The sequence below is a fragment of the Aphis gossypii genome, chromosome 2, assembly GCF_020184175.1.
Source record: "Aphis gossypii isolate Hap1 chromosome 2, ASM2018417v2, whole genome shotgun sequence".
NCBI classification, from domain to species: Eukaryota; Metazoa; Arthropoda; class Insecta; order Hemiptera; family Aphididae; genus Aphis; species Aphis gossypii.
This window is the reverse complement of record NC_065531.1, coordinates 54,914,283-54,933,859: the sequence shown is the minus strand read 5'-3', so window position 1 is coordinate 54,933,859 and position 19,577 is coordinate 54,914,283. Positions and strand designations below refer to the sequence as shown.

The 19,577-nt window shown below is 25.4% G+C and overlaps 1 protein-coding gene across 1 annotated transcript; it reads right to left on the bottom strand.

The window, feature by feature from the left end:
* Positions 1–453: 453 nt before the first annotated feature.
* On the bottom strand, positions 454–18,560 carry LOC114130921 (probable phospholipid-transporting ATPase IIB). Its single transcript, XM_027996006.2, has 19 exons — positions 18,301–18,560; positions 18,039–18,214; positions 8,595–8,739; positions 8,418–8,531; positions 8,192–8,359; positions 7,873–8,115; positions 7,623–7,808; positions 7,435–7,556; positions 7,145–7,367; positions 6,889–7,076; positions 6,717–6,822; positions 6,306–6,644; positions 6,068–6,238; positions 5,822–6,010; positions 5,553–5,742; positions 5,229–5,469; positions 4,764–4,930; positions 4,487–4,690; positions 454–2,967 (listed from the first exon to the last, which is right to left on the bottom strand). Exons 1-19 carry the CDS (start codon positions 18,307–18,309, stop codon positions 2,834–2,836), a joined length of 3,315 nt encoding a protein of 1,104 aa, XP_027851807.1. The 5' UTR covers positions 18,310–18,560; the 3' UTR covers positions 454–2,833.
* Between the last annotated feature and the right edge of the window lie 1,017 nt (positions 18,561–19,577).

Sequence of the window (19,577 nt, the reverse complement as noted above, 5' to 3'; positions counted from 1 at the left end):
TCTAAAATTAACCACGAATAATAAATATTCTTAGGCGGTAAATAATTATTGAGAAGTAATTTAAAAAAAGAAGAAATTAAATTTAAAATTGTATACTATTAGGTAATAATGACAGTAAACTTCCCTCCTTGTTCATGATTCAAAAAAAAAAAGAAAAAGGTTAAATAAAATATGTTCAAATCATACATATTATAGATATCTATGATTCAAATACTATATACTATAAGTTATTGTCGTTTTAATATTTACTAGGAGGCACATAAATAAACAAAACTAGTTTTTTTTACATTTAAATTAAGATAGAAGTGGTAAGTTACGTTTTGTTTGAATGTTGAAAAAATTGATTTTGTCACAGTTTGTGTTTTAATTATGTTTTTGATTTGACAGTTATCACTCAAATGTAAACCAAACAGGAAATTTGGATGATTCTAAACTATTGTATATTAAAAAATATCAATGATATTAACAAACTATATTTTACCATTGGTTTGTTTCTGTTATAATCAAATACATATATATATATATACTTAAATTTACACTATAAAACATAAAAATATTGATTATCATTAATCATAATTCATAATTTACACATAATATATATTTATTTTTCTAATACTTTCTTAAACATAACAATCTGAATTATGCAGAATTATATTATTTATAAATTATTAAATTGAAACATACTTATACATGAATACAAATGTAATAAGGATAGGTACTTCAACATGTTGTGGTGGGTAACAAAATATTTTTTATTTTCAAGCGATAAGAGAGTAAACTACAATTAAACAAATAATAATAACAAAAAAAAAAAAAAAATTCTAACATAAAGAATAACACAACCAGGGATGGACGTACTAAATAAATATTAAAAACAAGTATTTTTAAAAATGTAAATAAATTTCTAATGCTTCTCCTTTATATTAAGTAATTATTAATAACATAAGCACTTATTAACTGAGAAGATAGCCAAGTATTTATAAATAAATTCATTAATAGCATTGTGTTTACAAAATTAAAATTTTTAAGAGTAGAATTATATCTTTTAAATAAATTTAAAATTGTGCGTCTCAAATTAATTTTTCTTATTTCTTCATCCTTCATAAGTTTTAAGTTAGATGTAATTAACAAAGCATAACTGTTGTACTTTATTTAATGGAATTCCAGAAATTCATGAAATTGTATAAAATATTTAGACATGCATAATTTGATAAGCAAAGCAAAATTATTCCAAAGATTGGTGAAAATAAATAAATAGATCAAAATCAAAAAAATAATGCCAGATTGAACATTTAATATTGTCAATTCAGGAACTTTTTATAAACTATATTTTTCAATAATAACATTAAAATATATAACATATATATTTACTTTATTCAGTAATAGGCTTTATAAAATATATTAAATACGCATTATATTTAGTACTTTAGGGGAATAAAATTTTAAAATAACTGAAAATAATCATCAAGATTTAAATGATGTGCAAAATCAATTGACCTTTTTAAATATTGACCATACATTAAGTTCAAAAGACATTTCTTAATAAAATGTAAAAATATCTTTCAACAACTGTAAATGGGATATCTAGTTTTTAAATGATGTTGAGCAATAAATTATTTTCAGAATTTAGACCTACAATATTGAAAAAAATTGCAATCTGTGCAAAAATATTTTTATTTTTCAGATTTGTATTATTGCCTTTAGTATCATTAATTACTTGAAATGCACAAATAACAGGGTTGCCATTTTTTTTTTTATATAATGTTAAATAAGGATAATAACATTTGTATCAATATAATAAAAATTTCTTCATCCATCCCACTGAATACTTTTGCCAAATGACAAATGTAATTAATATAAATTGTACACACGTTATTATATTTTATAATATGGGGAAAAAAACAAATAAAATATAACACATAATTGTTTTCCAATAATAAATAACTGTTACAAAAAAATACATACTCTGTTGGATGTTATAAAAATAAAAAGGAATGGTTTTCCAGAAAAAAAAAATCAAAAATAACAGTTTCATGATTAAATGATTATAATCTATTAAAAATATTTTAATTTTATTAAAAACAAATAATAAACCAAGTTAAATAGGATGTATGGCAACCCTGCAAATTTATAAATGAATGTCAAGATTTAGTCAAAATATAAAAAATTTCACAAACTATACAGTGACATACATTAATATTGATCTAATTAAAAATTAAGATCATTTATATAAACTGCAGGACACAGACCCTGCATTAAATGTAATATAATTCAAACGAGCAAATTTTTATTTAAAATTGTTGTTTTTCAAATCATTTAAAATGTGGTATTGGCAAGGGTAAATATGTGAATTTATAGAAGTATTTTACAGTTTAATAGCTGATTCATTAATAATCTTTTTTGATACTTATGAATAGGATAATTAATAACATTTAATTAGATAAAATCAACAGAAATTATAATAATTTGAAATAGTTGTAACTTAAATCAGAAAAATAACATGACAATAAGTAGAATATTTTTGAAGATGATAATACTATAATTTTGCAATAAAAAAATATACATAATTAAAATATACAATTTAAGTGTTTGTATGGTGGTATTTAATCTATTTGGTATGAATTGTGCTTGTTATATTGAAATGGTATATTTATGATAATTAATTTTGAGAAGGAAATGAGAATGAATGGTCTTCATATTAAAGGAATTAAATAGAATAACAATTCTTAAGCTGATTTTGAGACTAAAAATCTATATAAGTACATCAATATTATTTAATTTTCTCAATTATAATACCATTTTGACTATCTTCAACTTTCAAAGCAACTATAGCTCACGATAATTTAGAATAACTGGGCGGTGAAAATTTTTTCCTCAAGAATTTTAGAATGTATAATGGTAAACAGCTGACCAGTGTAATCACAGTGACTTTCCATAGGAATGATTCTGTTTGAATGAAATGAGAATCTAAAAAAAAAAAAATAAAAAAAAAATGGTTAAAATAAAATTATAGTCAAATTGTCTTATAATATAGCCGGATACAATAGTTTTGTACATGATATTCAGTAAAGTTTTGATTGGTTTTCTATCTCAAGTGCAGTAATTTTGTTTGTAAACAATAGTGTTATTTACAATATTTAGGAAAAAATATTTCATTTCAAAACAGAATATGGTATTACATTAATTTAGCATATTATCCTTTAGTGATCAATTTTTGTCTAGTTAAATTCTTAGTACACCATCTATGAATGGAGTCGTGGCATATTTTTTTTTCCGATACAAGCAACGGGTCTCTTTATTAGGTGCTTGATGTGCACATATAAGAAGGTACTTGTTACATGTTTATCATCTGGGTAGAGTAATTACTAATTACTAATTACTAGACAATTTGATAGTTATTTAACTAAACTACTTTAGATCGTATACTGTTATTTTAAGGTCAAAATGTATTCTATATTTATTTTTCATCAAAATCTTAAAATATTAATTCTTAATATAATAAATGTACTTAATGAGTTAGTGAGTATAAAAGTTGAATACAAATAAAATTACTTTGGATTAATATTTATCTGTATTTGTTAGGGATATTCAATATTCATTGAACTGTTGGGTAGATTTTTCAAACATTTAAAACTTATTGTTAGACCTTAAGGAAATCTAAATAATTAAAAAAATATACTTGTAATATATTTATTTTTATTTTTAAGCTATTACAAATAAACATAAGTGCATTTTTTGAGATTTTTTTTCAGTATTAAAATTCCAATTCTAAATTATTGATTATGCCATTATAATTAAATAATTAATTAATTAACTTACATAATATGCAGTTGTTAATCTAGAATTTAATTTAACTGATTTAAAAGAAAACACACACTCTATATTTTACCATAGTTGTCAAAACTAAGAAAAGGTAATTATCCAATAAAAAAAAGAGTACCATTTCAGTCAATCCCACAAATCACAAGTAAAAATTATATCTTGGTCAGGTTCTAAGTAAAGTATTATCATAGAGTAATATCCTAGGGTTCTATGCTATTTGCTTTTATATAAATATAACAAAATAATTAGTTGATAAAAATTATCCAGAGAATAAACATGTAACGAGTAACTTCATACACGCATAAATATTATGTAAATACGCATAAAAGAGACCTGTCGCTTATATCAGCAACAAATTTTTGTATGAATATAATAAACCATTCATAGTATAATATACTATCATATTATGATCTAAGAATAAATTAATATAATTTTAGATATTGTCCAATGAGATAGTTTGTAACCTATATATAATATATTTTATTATATCTAAGATACGAGTAATTAATTTAATTGTAATATAGTTTTTAATTTATTGCTATATATATAATATATATTATACATAGATTACAAATTAATTAAGTAATAGGTCATTTATAGATTGTTAATATGAGAAATTTTTACTGTATTTATTTTAAATTGTTAAAAATAAATATATACTAACCAAAATAATCTTTAAGTAAGATTAATGATAAAATATAAACAGCTAAACTAAAAAGTTCAGCCAATAGCATTAAATAGTGCCAAGTACGCACTGTCAATGCAACCATAATTAGTTCTGTGAGAATTAAAGCAGTGAAACTAATGGCGACAATATGAATGAACTCATCTTCAAATAAAAATAATGCTCCATACATTATTACGCCACCTGATAAAATACAGAAAAAAAATTGTAAAATTGTATTTAAGTATTTTATATTTCAATTATAATATAGATTTACCTTGATAAATGCTTATTAAAACCCAAATGAAAAATGTTTTATAAGATAATGACCGTCCTTTACTCAGTTCTTTGTATAATTCAGGGTAAGTTAATGCAATTTTAGACAATACATCTTTATCAAGTACTAAAGAAAATACAGGAAACATTGTGTACAGCGTTGCATATCTGAAATCAATAAGTTAGTCAATTAATAGATTCATGTAAGTAATTAATTTACAATTTCAAGACTTATATTTAGTATTGCATACTTTTTAGTACAGAACCAAACCATGAGTTGAGCTTTGTCATTTTTGTTTAATTATAATTCACAAATTTTAATTTTTTAAATATAGTAATTTAATTAATAGTTATTAATTATATAATTTAATTTCATACTATTTTACTAATTATAATGAATTTTGTCTTACACATAGTATGCTTGTTATTTAATTCAAAAATAGATCATGTAAAATTTCAATCTTACCCAATCATAAGGAACCCTTGATAAAGTGTTACTGATGAGAAGTAAAATACAGCTGAAAATATTGCTTGCATGGTAGATATAATAAGACCTCTATGAATGACAAATTGGCTGAGTGAGGCAGATCTTTTATAACTATACCGACCATGTACCATGAGTAGTCTTGAAAGGTGTGAAAATTGTGGTACTGAAAAGTCTGCAGCTAAAGATGCTTGTCGACCTTCTACGCCGGCAATACCAATACCTAAAATTTAAAATATAAAACTGTTCAATTTGTGCTAATGATAAATTATAATATTGAACAATTTTTAACAAATTAATTTATACCTGTGTCAGCTGCCTGAATCATTGAAACATCATTTCCTCCATCACCAACAGCAGCAGTTCTTTTTCCAGTGTGTGCTTTAATTAGAGTGACAATTTGTGCTTTTTGTGTTGGAGAACATCGACAACAAATTACAGCTGGGCTACGGCAGGCAACATCCAATAATTCTGTTTGATAATATTGTAGACATATCTTAAGAATAAAGATAAAAGTTAATATAAAACATTAAAATACAATTCTGAATTTCTTAACGTCTTAATAGTAAATATACTTCTAATGAATCTCCAGTAATAACAAGAGCACAATCTTGTTTTTTCCTAAAAGCATTTAATTGCTGATGTGCTTCAGTTCTTGTATGGACTGGATTAAAAATAAACAATTCCTGAGTTCTTGAAACAAGACGAGAACTTTTAGCAATACAAGTGGCCGTTTCTTGCTTATCTCCAGTTAACATCCATATCTAATAAAATATAAATTTATTAAATAAGCAATTATATTTTATTAAAATTTCTCTTACTTTAATTCCAGCATTGCCCAATAGTTCTAAAGTTCTACGAACATTAACTTGAAGTTTATCTTCCACTCCTGTTACACACAATAACTCCATTTCACGTTCTAAAGTATCTACAACGGTTGCTACTCTTTGAGCACGACCTGTGACTGCTAACCTTGCTGAATTTAAACGAGCCTAGAAAAATAAATTAAACATTTAGTATTTAAATTATAATTTTAGATTATAAATAAACAATACACACTTCAAATTCCAAGTACTGTTCTTCAGTTAAATTTTTCCGAGCTACTACCAATGTACGTAAACCTTCTCGGGCCATATTTCCACATTCTTCTTCCAGCCAGTCTGTGTATTGGACAATAGAAGACATAACTACATCAGCTCCTTTTAAATAGAATGTAATATCTCCAGAAGCTACATCTTTAACAATTATTCCCATGCGTTTAGTTTCTGATGTGAATGGAAACATTTGTAATATTGTGTAATTAAGTATATCTCCAGCAGATGTACGTAATTTAAGTGATGTCAAATCTCTTTTGATCACAGCTAATCCTACATCTTCAGTCCATTTAACTAATGCAATCTGTGACAATTTTAAAGCATTTTTTCAAAAAAATAATAACATTTTAAAATATCAACAAATTTTACTTAATACCTCATCAGGACTAGAAGCTTGATAGGTACACTGTGAACGAGAAAGTAGACTTTCTTTAATGTAGTGTTGATCAGCTTCAGATCTGAGTTCTACAGGACTATCAGTACTAAAATCAATAACATAAATGTAACATTAATTTCTATTATTTATCAAATACTATATAAAAACTAACATATTGCCTTGAACATTATTTTCAATAACAGGAGTCACATTATGACACAGTGCTATAGCTTTAACAGCGTCATGGAGACGAGTTTGCTCAGAACGTCTTATCTTAAATGATGTAGATCCCTGAGACAAATTACGATTATGTGTAGGCTCAACTGCTCCGCAAAAGGTCATTTTTAGTTGTTCAGCAACCTACAACAATATTCAATATTCAATATAAATATAAATTATTCATAGAAATGTAAATAAATTTATCATACCTGATCAAAAGACTCAGCACCATAAGAAACAGTTCCTAAATGAAGTCGTTTAAATACCATTGAATTTTGAGTAAGTGTTCCAGTTTTATCTGAAAATAAGTATGATATACGTCCTAGTTCCTCTGGAATTGTCGTACATCTGACTACAGTATCTGGCATTTCTTCATCTCTTTGCATAGACCATGAATAGAATGCTTTACCCATATCCAAATTTACCCTCAAACTAAATTAAACAACAAAAACAAGTATATAATAATTTTTGTTCATATAAATAAAGTTTTAAAACTAACCTGATTGGTATAATGTATGAGAATAGTAATACAAATCGGAACATGTAACGATACCATGGACCACTGAAACCTTTTAAACACATCATTACAAAGGCCAGACCAACCACAGCACAAAAAAGAAGCTGAAATGTAATTTATATAAATAAAAAAAATAACAACAACACATAAAAAACAAATCCCAACAATACCTTTGTTAACTGATTAATTTCAATATCTAAGAGACCAACTTTACTTCGAGGCTGAGAATTATTCATAACAGATCTAGTTTCAGCACCAGTGTAAACAACAGCACCAAGTGCTGAACCATTAGCTACCACACAGTTAGCCCATAATGTATTTTCTACATCAAGACTCACTTCTTCTCCATTATCTTGCTAAATAATAAATTATAAATAATTTATGATTTAAAATTAATAATAGAATAATAGATTCTCTTACCCTTCTAAATGTTCCTATGAAACTGTGAATATCTCGTTGAGGTTTTTCTGCAAAAATAGTAGCTGTAATATCAAACAATCGCGCATCACAATCTAATTTTTGAGTGTCTCCAATAGCAAGACGTAATTTCCAATCAGTTTCACCATCCATTTGATCAGTTCGTACAAAACAAGCACCGGATTTTTCAGTAGTTCTTAATAACACCATATCAGCTGGAACTCTTTGATCTTTTTCTACCAGCACCTAATGATAAAATGTAATAAATATTAACACAATTTTTAACTAAATTTTATTAATAATTAAAGAAAACAAAACTTACTAAGTCTCCAACTTTCAGTTTAGATGATGATACATATTCAGTACCAATATTGTGATCTTTACCACGAATTAGACGTTTGTATTTTTGAGAGTTTACTTCTTCGTCTCGTTGCCATCTTCGAATATCATCAACACCTTCACGAAATAATGTGACAGCCAATACAAATATCTATAACATTAAATAATATTAAGTAAGTATTGCTACATTTAAAAAAAAAATTTAATACCAATGGTCCCCAATATGTGTAGAGATATCCTAATCGTAGTTCAGGTACAAATTGACTCATAGCCATCAGAAGAAAATAAAGATTCAAAAAGAATTTGAATTGTTGATAGAGCACCTGAAAATATGTTTAAATTATTATTTTAGTTGATAAGTCAGATTCAAATATAAAGTTTCAAACCTTTGGGAGGAATGTGATTATAGTATACTTCTGATTGCGTATAACATTTGGAGAATATTTTTCGGTACTTTGTTTCCCAATGACAATAGTTCGTGAAGTAAGTTCCTTCTTGCGGAAACATTTTTGCCAAACCCATTGACAAAATCTGTTAAAACATGTAAATCTAACAATTCTCTAACTTGCATAAATAAAATAAAGTTAAATAATAATATCCATACAAATTACAATAAACATATTTTACAGTCTAAGACAATCATTCAGGCATTGATGATAATAACTGGTCAATATCTTAATATCTAGATAAACTATGAAGTAATAATACAAGTTATTAGTTAACATTTCTATTTTCAAAAAGTTTGATAATATTATAGTTAAGTATTCATATATTGAATATTTTCTTTAGTAATAATTTTTTATCTATTTGTTAAAATAGTACTGTAGTTTAAATTAAATAAGTTAAAACCTCATTCTCTATAAGAGTGATAATTAATATTTTTAGTTAAATTTTAAGTCACAATGGATAAGAAATGTTATATTTTAATTTAGACCAAGATATATAAGTTAATAGCCTACAAAAATATTAATTAATGATATAATTGCTCCTTAATATAAGAAAATATTAATTTGGTCTAATGTAATTTTAGATGGTTTATAAAATAAAATACACAATAATACAATATAAATTATATAAAAAGTCATTAATCAATAATAACTTAAAATTTACATTGATTTAATCACTGATAATATAATATAATGACCAATTATTATCATATTTAGTAATCCCAATATGAATCTATTGAACATTTCCCAAATTATTTTTAGTTTTTGTCTTCATTATAAGTTAAAATATTTATTTTACATAAATATGAAATGATAAGAATTTATCTTAGTCACAAATATCATTCATCTTGAATAAAAATTCATAAAATTAATAAATAGTAGATATAAAATTAAGAATGCATAAATATTCATTAGATATAGATTCATTAAATAAATGCTCTTACAATTGTAAAATTATAGTATATCCAGGTAGGTCTGAAATTTTATTCATGTATGATACGTTTTAAAGTATTTTGTAACTAGTCCTATTTATTATTATCACTTTTAAACTTCAAACATTTTAACATACAATTAATATAAAATTGCCCATATAAAAACAAAATAATACATGCAAGAAGCTAACTTATATAAAAAGCTAAGCAATTAACAATTAAATACCCTTAAATTAGTGGAGGTTTAATACAAAATAAGCAAATATATCTATATAAATATTAAAAAAAAATCACTACATTTATAATATATTATACTAACTAACTATAAGCTTGATGTGTTATAATTAAAAAAACACGCTATCACTTCAATTATAAAATTGAATTAATAACATTTAGTAATAATTAATTTCACTGTAGCAATTTTTCTTTTTAAAATTTAAATTAAACATATTTGTAAGTCTTGGTGTTAGTCGTGTTTAATATGAGATTAGGTTAGGTTCACCTAACCTTAAACAGCCGACTACAAAACAAAATAATTAAAAAAAGGGTGAGCTATAAATTTTTAAGCTAATCAAAATTTAAACTGTCTATAATTCAAACATTTTTATGTTTTCAATTAAACATTACAAAAAAAAAAAAAATAGATAAATATTTCAATTAAATAAACAGGTAGAAAACAGTTTAATAATAAAATATTGTTTAAGGTCATAATTTATTGATATAGTTGTTAATGTTTATAAAATAGGTAAATAACAGGTAGTATAATAATTAAATTTAATAGTTATAGAATTTATTTAATATGAATATATACAATTTGAATCTACAAATAACACTATTTTAAACAGTATAAATACCTAGCATATATTTTTGAATACATAAATTAATCTAAAATTCAACTTTTATATAACATCCCAACTAAAAGAAATATAGGTTCTTATAACATAATAATAATTTAAATAAAAGTACAAATACTACTGTTCAGGAATATTTGAAGATAAAATTCATCTAAATGGATAATAAATTTTAATAATATAGAAAATATTATCATTTTTAATTTTTGCTCACCCTTTTTGATATTTGTTAGCCCAGCTAGGTCTTGACATACCTAACTTAAAATTTATAGTTAGGCTATTATAATATTATATTAGTAAAAAAACCAAATTGGGATCCTACCTTAATTTACTTTTTTTCTCTTCTGTCATGACTGTAAAAATATTAACAGGCAGGAGAATGTGTCACAATCTGAAATAATAGGACACAAACTCCATGAAATACGACAAACTTGTCAAAGCACCATAATGGCTTAGGTTATTTTGTCATATTTTTTAACTTTTAAAGTAAAAATGAAAACAAATTTATTTTATGGATTTTTGGCAATTTTGTAATATTTATTAAAATAAAGCAACCCAATAATTTACCTAAAGTCTTTCAACTTTATAAAAATAAGTTAAATAACTTTTTTTAAACTTCATACTGACTGTAGATTTAAAAAAATCGAATATCAAGCACTTGGGTGAGGTCTTTTTGGAATAAGACAACACACAATAATAAAAAATATATAACTCATGCGGCATAACTTTATTATTTAAATTTTATAATAAATACCAAGTTGACTAGTTTGTAAAATTTAACCAGGTAAAAGAAACATGCAACAACATTTGCAGGGTCACTCAGAAAAAAAAATATTTTAAGAGCTAAAATTAAAACTATCAAAGTACCTAGTATCTTGTTCTTACCTATTAATAAGATTAATGTGCACGTAATAAAACCAAAGAATAAATATCATCATGAAATGTATATAAATGCCAATTAAAGATATTATGTAAATGAAATAAAGTGGCATTATAATTTTAATTCTTATTTTAACATTTATAATATCTAGATCATATTTGTCAATACCTAAATGATTTTTTTTCTACCGGTCTGATAGGAATAACAATGTGATTACATATTTGCATAAAAAAATTACCTATAGATATAAATTATGAATATGCTTAATTTTTTTGATGTTTCTATTAAGAGGGTGTATTCGTATGTTGTCTCCACCTTACTAACATAGAAACAGAAGAAATAGTTTAAATCTATTATTATAATGAATTTGAGAGTGAATTATTGATCTATTATTAAATTTCAAGGCAAGAATATTATTTAGGGAGTTTCATAAATTTTTTTTATACTTTAATTTATTAACATTAAACAAGTAATGAGTATTTAAAAATTATAAATGTTTCATACATTTTAAAATGCTTACAACTTGCTTCAAAATCAAAATATATAAAAAAAAATTTAACTCATATTACATAATATTTATACCTTTTAACTTGGTAATATATCGGATTCACATTAATATTAAAAATAACAGTGTATCATGTTAGTAATAAAGAGATAACACATGCAGGTATATGATATCCTGATACTGGTTTTACAGTCTAATGCATTTTGCCAATTATCTAATGTTTACTTAACTCTATTTCCTATATATAAGAATAAACTGAGCAACAGAACAAAAACTGGTATTGGTTGCACAACTTTTATGAAGAACAATAGTAACCACCCAAAAGCACCAAGAAGTTCCAACGCCATTGTCTATGAGCAAGGCGATAATTATTATTCAGAATGTAATGTAATGTATTATAATTTAACTATATTATAGTATTATTTTAAATCAATTTATAATACAAGCATAATTCTATAAATATAAATTTTTGTATCTGAATTTTGATCAAATATTTTTTTTCTTTATAATGATTATCTACTCTTGTATACACCATGTGCATCTGTAGAAAAACAAATATATTTTTGAACTTTTACATTTATATTTACATTATATACTTGACACTTTTCATACATTTCAGCATGAACATTAAAACTGATTACAAAACACATTTTCTATTACCAATAATAATACACTAACTAAGATATGTTTATAATATTCAATAATTAATGCAAGATATTATTATCAAGTTAAAATTCAATATTTTAGTAATTCATTTTATGTGTTTTATGTAAAAATTATTCCGATAATCATTAATTAAAAATATGGTACCTATAATAATGCTTTAAAACAGTGATTGTCAACTGGCAGCTCGGATCTGGCCTGCATGACTATAGTATGTAGACCACTTTAAATTCTACCACAAATATTTTTAAAGTTTAAATAGTATTTTTTTATAGTTAATATTTATGAATATAAAATTTTTTTTTGTCTGATCCAACTTTAGTGATCGTGGCCCAAAAGTCCAAACCGATTGCCGACCTCTACTTTAAAATACTATGTACTCTTGAATATTTTATATAAAGTAAATTTTAAAAAGATAAGTAGGTACCTATAAATCTACAATGTTACTTTTCTGTCAGTGTTCATAATTTAACCATAACATATACTATTATATTATATTACATGATGTATGCTATATAACCAGGGCTGGACAAGATATTTTGTTGTTAACTGTTTGTGCCTGTGTTCTATATTTTAAGACACATATGTAAGACACTGCGTCACTACTCAGCCCTGTGTATAACAAAATAAAAAAAAACCTATTTTGATTTTTGCTCAGAACAAATTTGTACAATTTATTTAAAAATATGTGTAGAGATAAGATTATAATATTCAAATAATTAATAGATAAAACATATTAGATGCATAGAAATAGTTATAAACGATAGGGTGCCTACTGCCTACTGCCTACCTAATATATTAAAATGATAGTATCTATGAAACATTAAGATTTGATAAATATAATTGCAATAATACAGTAGTATTTATATGGATTAATCTATGATATATTACATACTTATAAGTAATAATATTAAAAAAGTACATTGTACATACATTAACTTGTTCTGCCTATGATAGAACAATTACTTAAGTAATTTTTCAAATGCATAAAATATATAATATAAAAATCTATAAAATAAGATTTGAACATATAAAACTTTATCATAAAACATAAAACTATTATAATTATAATTTACTTACAAATAGGTAATATAGGATAGGTGGAGAATTATTTTTCATCATTAAAATAAAAAAAAAATATGATAAAGAGCCAATATTGATAGTCACTTATTACTGTTTATTGATTTATGTGTAGGTATGACTGTATTTGTGTATGACACATTCATATCTTCTCCCTTCCTAAATATTAATTATTACATTATCACCTGATTAAAACATGACCAAAAAAATAATAGCTTAATTTTATAAATCAACACATTTAATGGACAAGGATATCAAATCATAAAAATAATTTAACATTATTATTAGGAGTAAAGACTATGTACTTGTGTCAAATGTAACATCATAGATTTATAGGTAGATATAACATACATTTTATATCTATATTTCTATATTTATCTAGATTCAATTTTTTTAGTTCTGCTAGTTCTAGTCTCAAATGGGCTTTACAGAAATTCAAAATATTAATACTAACAGTATCGAACAGTATGTATATATTTTCAAGGCTTGATTAATTTTATGATTATCAAAGTATAAAGAAAAAAACAAGGAATTTAATTTTAAAACAAAAGTGATTAGTGCCAGTCTAGTGGTCAAAAAGTACAGAATAATTTTTTTTAAATTGCTAAAAGCAATGTAGATACTAACATATGGAAGGATTAGTAATTATTAGGTACATAATATGAAATATAATTCTTTCAATAATTCCAATTTCTTATGAGTAACTTTGCTTTGAAAAATATTTATTGATTAATTAATAAACAATTTTAAAAACTTTTATCAAAGTTCATTAATTTGTTTTAATCATCAAGCATAAGTTAAATAATTAGAAGTTCAACAGTTAATTTACATAAATATACATAAATAGTTATTGATATTAGCCTAATAGTTTGAAAAGACTTGCCATATGAAGCAATGTTACTGTTATTTCCAGGATACCCACAGCGTTATAAAAATGCAGAAAATATAAACTGCAGTTTATCCATGCCCCTATTTGCTTTCATATATATGTCTAAGTATAATGAGTATGTTTAACTGTTCATCATATTAGCATTACTAAAGTTTATAAAACTATCATTGTTGCATAAAATTCAAATAATAGTCAATGAAATTAAAAAATATGTATTATCTATTATTAAGTAAATAGACTAATATAAACACTTTGAGGAAGGAAAATAAGAATAAAAAAATAAAAAAATCTTTCAAATATCATACTATTCAGTCAAATTCAGTCCAAGGTAATAAGTAATTTAATTTTTTATACAATATATACTATATAGGTACTCATATATTTTAGTTTGAACATATGGCTAATTAATTAGATATGATAATAAATGTGTAGGTATAATAAATGAAAATTTAAAAAAAATAGAAAAATTATCTACCTAATGAAAAATTACAGAAAAATGCATTCAAAAGCTTTTAAGTTTATTATACCTAACTAATAAATAATAATTAGATAGTATATTTTAAAGATTTGATATCAAATAAATTTGATAAAACATATATTTGAATAAAAAACTTAATATAGGTACTTAGGTTTGAAAATTTAAAACTGCTAATTTATCAAGATCCGATTGATTAGTGGAGCTGCTATCAAAATGAAAATAATGCAACAAATAAGTTGAAAATATAGCTAAATATGCAGAGGAAATAAGTAATGTAATAATTCATGATTGTTGAAGAAACCACAAAGGGCTGTGAACTGTATAAACGTTTTATCCTGACATATAGAGTACATAGAAAATTTTGTTTATTGAATAATTTATAAAATAAGGATTTATCAAACGCATATAAAATTATTATCATTATTATTCTTAATTGCGCACTATGAACAACGGGCGATAATGGATAGGTGGGTGGCAGGGAGAGGTGTTTGGGTCAAACCTGTTGAAGACGTTGTTGGTTTCCCGAGGCTTGTTCAAAAGCGGAATGTCCTCTTTGACGGTCAGAGTAGTTGTGGACGAAGACGAGTTCATTTCCACCAAACAGACACCTGCACCGGCGGGCGAATCCATAAAATCAATCACATAATTCTGCGATTGCGCCTGTTATAGACGGTGGCGGCCTACACTAAGTTTAGGTTACGCAGTGCACGGTGGAAAATACAATAATATGAGATCGGATGGGTAAAACGCGACGGGAAAAAATATTAAAATCGTTTTTTTACGTCGTAGATATTTATTTATTTTTCCGGTTCACGCGCAGTGTTCACAAAGAGTCACGTAAATACAATACGGACGGACTAACGGTTGTATCGGACGAGATGACGTAATACACCGTGGACCAGATAATTCAGATGGCCACTGAACACTGAACTACTGAAGCAAGCGTTGAACCACAGCTTAGCAGCGACAGCCGACGAGTGGTTATTGTGGAGGAGGAGAGAGGTCGGAGAGGCGATAGGACGTGGCGACTGGCGGCAGCGATATAGAACTACAGGCACAGTCCCGTTCTTGTTTTTCAGCGCAGGCGAATCATCGAACAGGCCAACAACGAGTCGATATTATCAACTACGCGCGCGAATGTCAAGGTTCAATTCATGGCATAAACGCGTTAATCCACTTCATTATCAACACCGCCGGTTTTTCCATGATTAAAATTGCTGTTGTTCGTTAATCGTTGTGATAAAAAAGAAATACGTCCATTTACAACTTCACCTCCAACGGCTCCATCGGGCATCGACCATCAAACTAGTAACTACAAAAGCTCAATAGACGATACTATAAAAAGCATAATAGTTGAATAGTCATATTTATGTCGATACGAATTTACAATCATGATATAAGTGTATAATTAAGTACTTTTCGCAATGCGCGATCCTGTATACAAACACGCGAGATGACAAAGATTAATTTAATGGTTCACTAAAGTAGTAAAATCATATAGGACCAATATCTTCACTAGAGTTGATTCATTGTGTGTATAATGACTGTTTTTAGAACTCAGCATTATTTTCTCAACTAGAGGTTATGAAATGTAGGGGATAAATTGTGTTATTATAAGAGACATAATATTTCAGGTGCTCTTATTGCCTATTGGTCAGATTTTTTGAAATTACTACAAAACTTGGAATTTGAGTTTTAATTATGTTTATTTTTAAAAAATCAATTACTTAAATATACATACTTTATCGTAAAAAAGTTCAAAAAAATGTTTTCCAACAATACTAATATGTATAATTATGAGCAATAGCCAATACTATACAATATTATTACTTAAATAACTTTATAAATATAAATAAATAACACACAATAGAAATGTTCATGGAGTTTTGATCAACAAGTTACATTAATATAGTAAATCACACTTTTAAAATGGTCAAACAAATAATGAACAAATCCAAATATTTAAGCATGGTGTATGCAAAAAAAGAGATCCAGTTAACTACTCGAAAAGAAATCGCGTATAATTGAATAATTGAGAATTCAAATAATATTTTTGGTTCCTATAGATCAGGTTTTAAGATGTTTTAAACTTCAGTCACTTATAAAAGTTGTCACATTTATAATAAAAAAAAAAAATCAAATAAGAATAGTGAGAGATGAGTCATGTGAGTCATCAATAAATTGTTCTCTTTGGCTTTTACAAATCAAGAAAATATACTTAATAATTATGTACCTAAATATATATAAATATATTAGTCCACGGATCTCATTATAGTTTATAGTGGACCACAATACAAATAACATTGTCATTTTTCTTTAAACATTATAAGTAAAAATTTAAATACATAATTATTAAATTAAATAATTTTAAAAACTATATTAAATCAAGTTGACAAGAAAACATGATAATGCTAACCAAATTTTGTTATTTTAGAATACAATTCAATAAATTTTTTTGTTTACTGAGAGGTTGAATCAACAAATCTAGAAGTCATAAGGAAAAGTCAAGTTAACAATTTCTATATTACTATGCTATTTCTGCTATTCTACTACTAGGCATTACTAATATTGTTACTCATAAATAATAAATATAATGTTTAAAATGTCAACCAATGTTCCTATTTACTATTTAATACTAGTGTATTGTTTTAATTATTTTGTTGCCATAATTCAGTCTACTATTGTTGTTTTGAATTTATTGTTATTAGTAATCAATAATCAGTAGCATGAATTGAGTTTACAGATAGTTTTTAAGTTTATAAATTATGTAAGATATTATACCAGTTCATACATTGTTTATTATTTTTTAAATTTAAAAATATAACTTGTACAATAAAGCATTTTGAATATTATATTTTTATGAAGTTTTATAATTTTATACATGTTTATTGTAATTTTCAAAACTAATGGTTCTCACCAAGTTTCTGAATAATAATAATAATAAATTTATTTTATAAACCCTACATATACTTAAATATTATAACAAAATACTCTCATTAGGTTGGCAATTAAGTTAGTATGTTTCCAAGCCAAATTAAACACACTGCAAAACACTCATAAAAATACACCAATGTTTATTTCATTGCTAGTGTTATAAAATACTTACCCACAAAATAGGAGCGAAGAGACCCTAGCCCATCTGCTTTTGTAGTAGACGTTATGTTTTTTAAATGGCGTCATGTCATCACTGGACAAAAAGCAATCGGAGTCATCTCCATCGAACTGTCTCTCCGCTTGGCTTAATAACAATGGTATACTCTCTGTCTGCAGACTTTTTTTCACCTAAACCGCGGCAGACGCAAATTGGGATTTAAACTGGAGCTGTTAATACCTAAGGACTTGAAAATGTATGGCTTCAATATACTCACTCGTTTCATTTAAATACAATGTAATCAATTTGTTGAAAATAGAAATAAACATTTTAATGTCACTTCAATAAACAGAGTGCCGGCTGTCCATTTGACGGGAAATTTATAGAATAGGTCAAGTGTAATAAAATATGAATTAAAAGAAAAAAAATGACAATGGAAAACTATTGTTCAATGGTTTGATTATATATACTCAAATTCAAAGCACATAAGTCGGAAAACATAATATAAAATTCGATATACGGCTTCGATGCTATATAGAGTTAGATATCTGATTAGAGATATCAAGTTAAGCTGCTAAACTCAAACATATTATTGAACATTTATTATTTATGTACATATATACTATTTACTCTAATCGACCGGCCGGAAAAACGTTACTACCTTCATATTGTTATTTTTCAGCAACTACTGCAAGCAGACAGCTGCTGCTTTTTTATATTTTTTATGGCTGCTGTCAGCTGCAAGTTTGCAATAGCCAACTAGAAAATCAGCTGTAGGTTCAAAAATGTAAAAAAATCTGGAGATTAGAGTATTTTACAATATAGCGTGACAAAATAATATTTATTTAATTTAGTAAAGTACTAGAAACAAAATAAGCTATTATAGTATTATAATATTATAACTACTGAATTACTGTTAAGTTACTGGATTTTAATTATTATTTTATAATTATACATCATTACATCAATAACTAATGAGAATTGAAATACTATACTATTATTATATAAGGATATAACACACAAAACAATATGTTAATTGATATTTTATAACAAATATTATTTCATTTTTGTTTGTACTTGATTTGATTGTTTTGTATTTTGTAATACAAAAAAGGTAGGCAAGTGTTAAGTGGGTATCACTCTGCTGTAGGTACATTAGGTGTTGAGTGGAACACCTTACTTTTGACCTTCTAACTACACACTAGGTCTAATTTGTTATCCAAAACCACCCTTAAAATTGAAAATAGAATACTTATTGTGTATACTGTACACACATGAAAACACATCTTGGTAAAATCTGAAAATCAATACCTATATTCATAGCTGAGCTCAGAATCTAAAACAATAAATATCCTATTATAAATCGTTATTGTGTGTACAAACAGTCCTCTAGCATGTTGTTTTATTTTTTCTTTATCATTACAGAGGTACAGCAAAAACATTTTGATGAGTATTAGTAGTGTTACCATGATGACATATTCTGAGTTTAAACAATCACACTACTATAGAATAATTATAATGTTATATTGTTATTCTATGATACTAGTTTACAAC

Bases quoted from the DNA above. Each gene is read 5' to 3' on its own strand.
- LOC114130921 (XM_027996006.2), bottom strand. The intron at 6,823-6,888 runs GTTAGTTTTTAT...TATTGATTTTAG, and splicing joins AATAATGTTCAAGGCAATAT to TACTGATAGTCCTGTAGAAC. The intron at 6,011-6,067 runs GTAAGAGAAATT...ATATTTTATTAG, and splicing joins TGGGCAATGCTGGAATTAAA to ATATGGATGTTAACTGGAGA.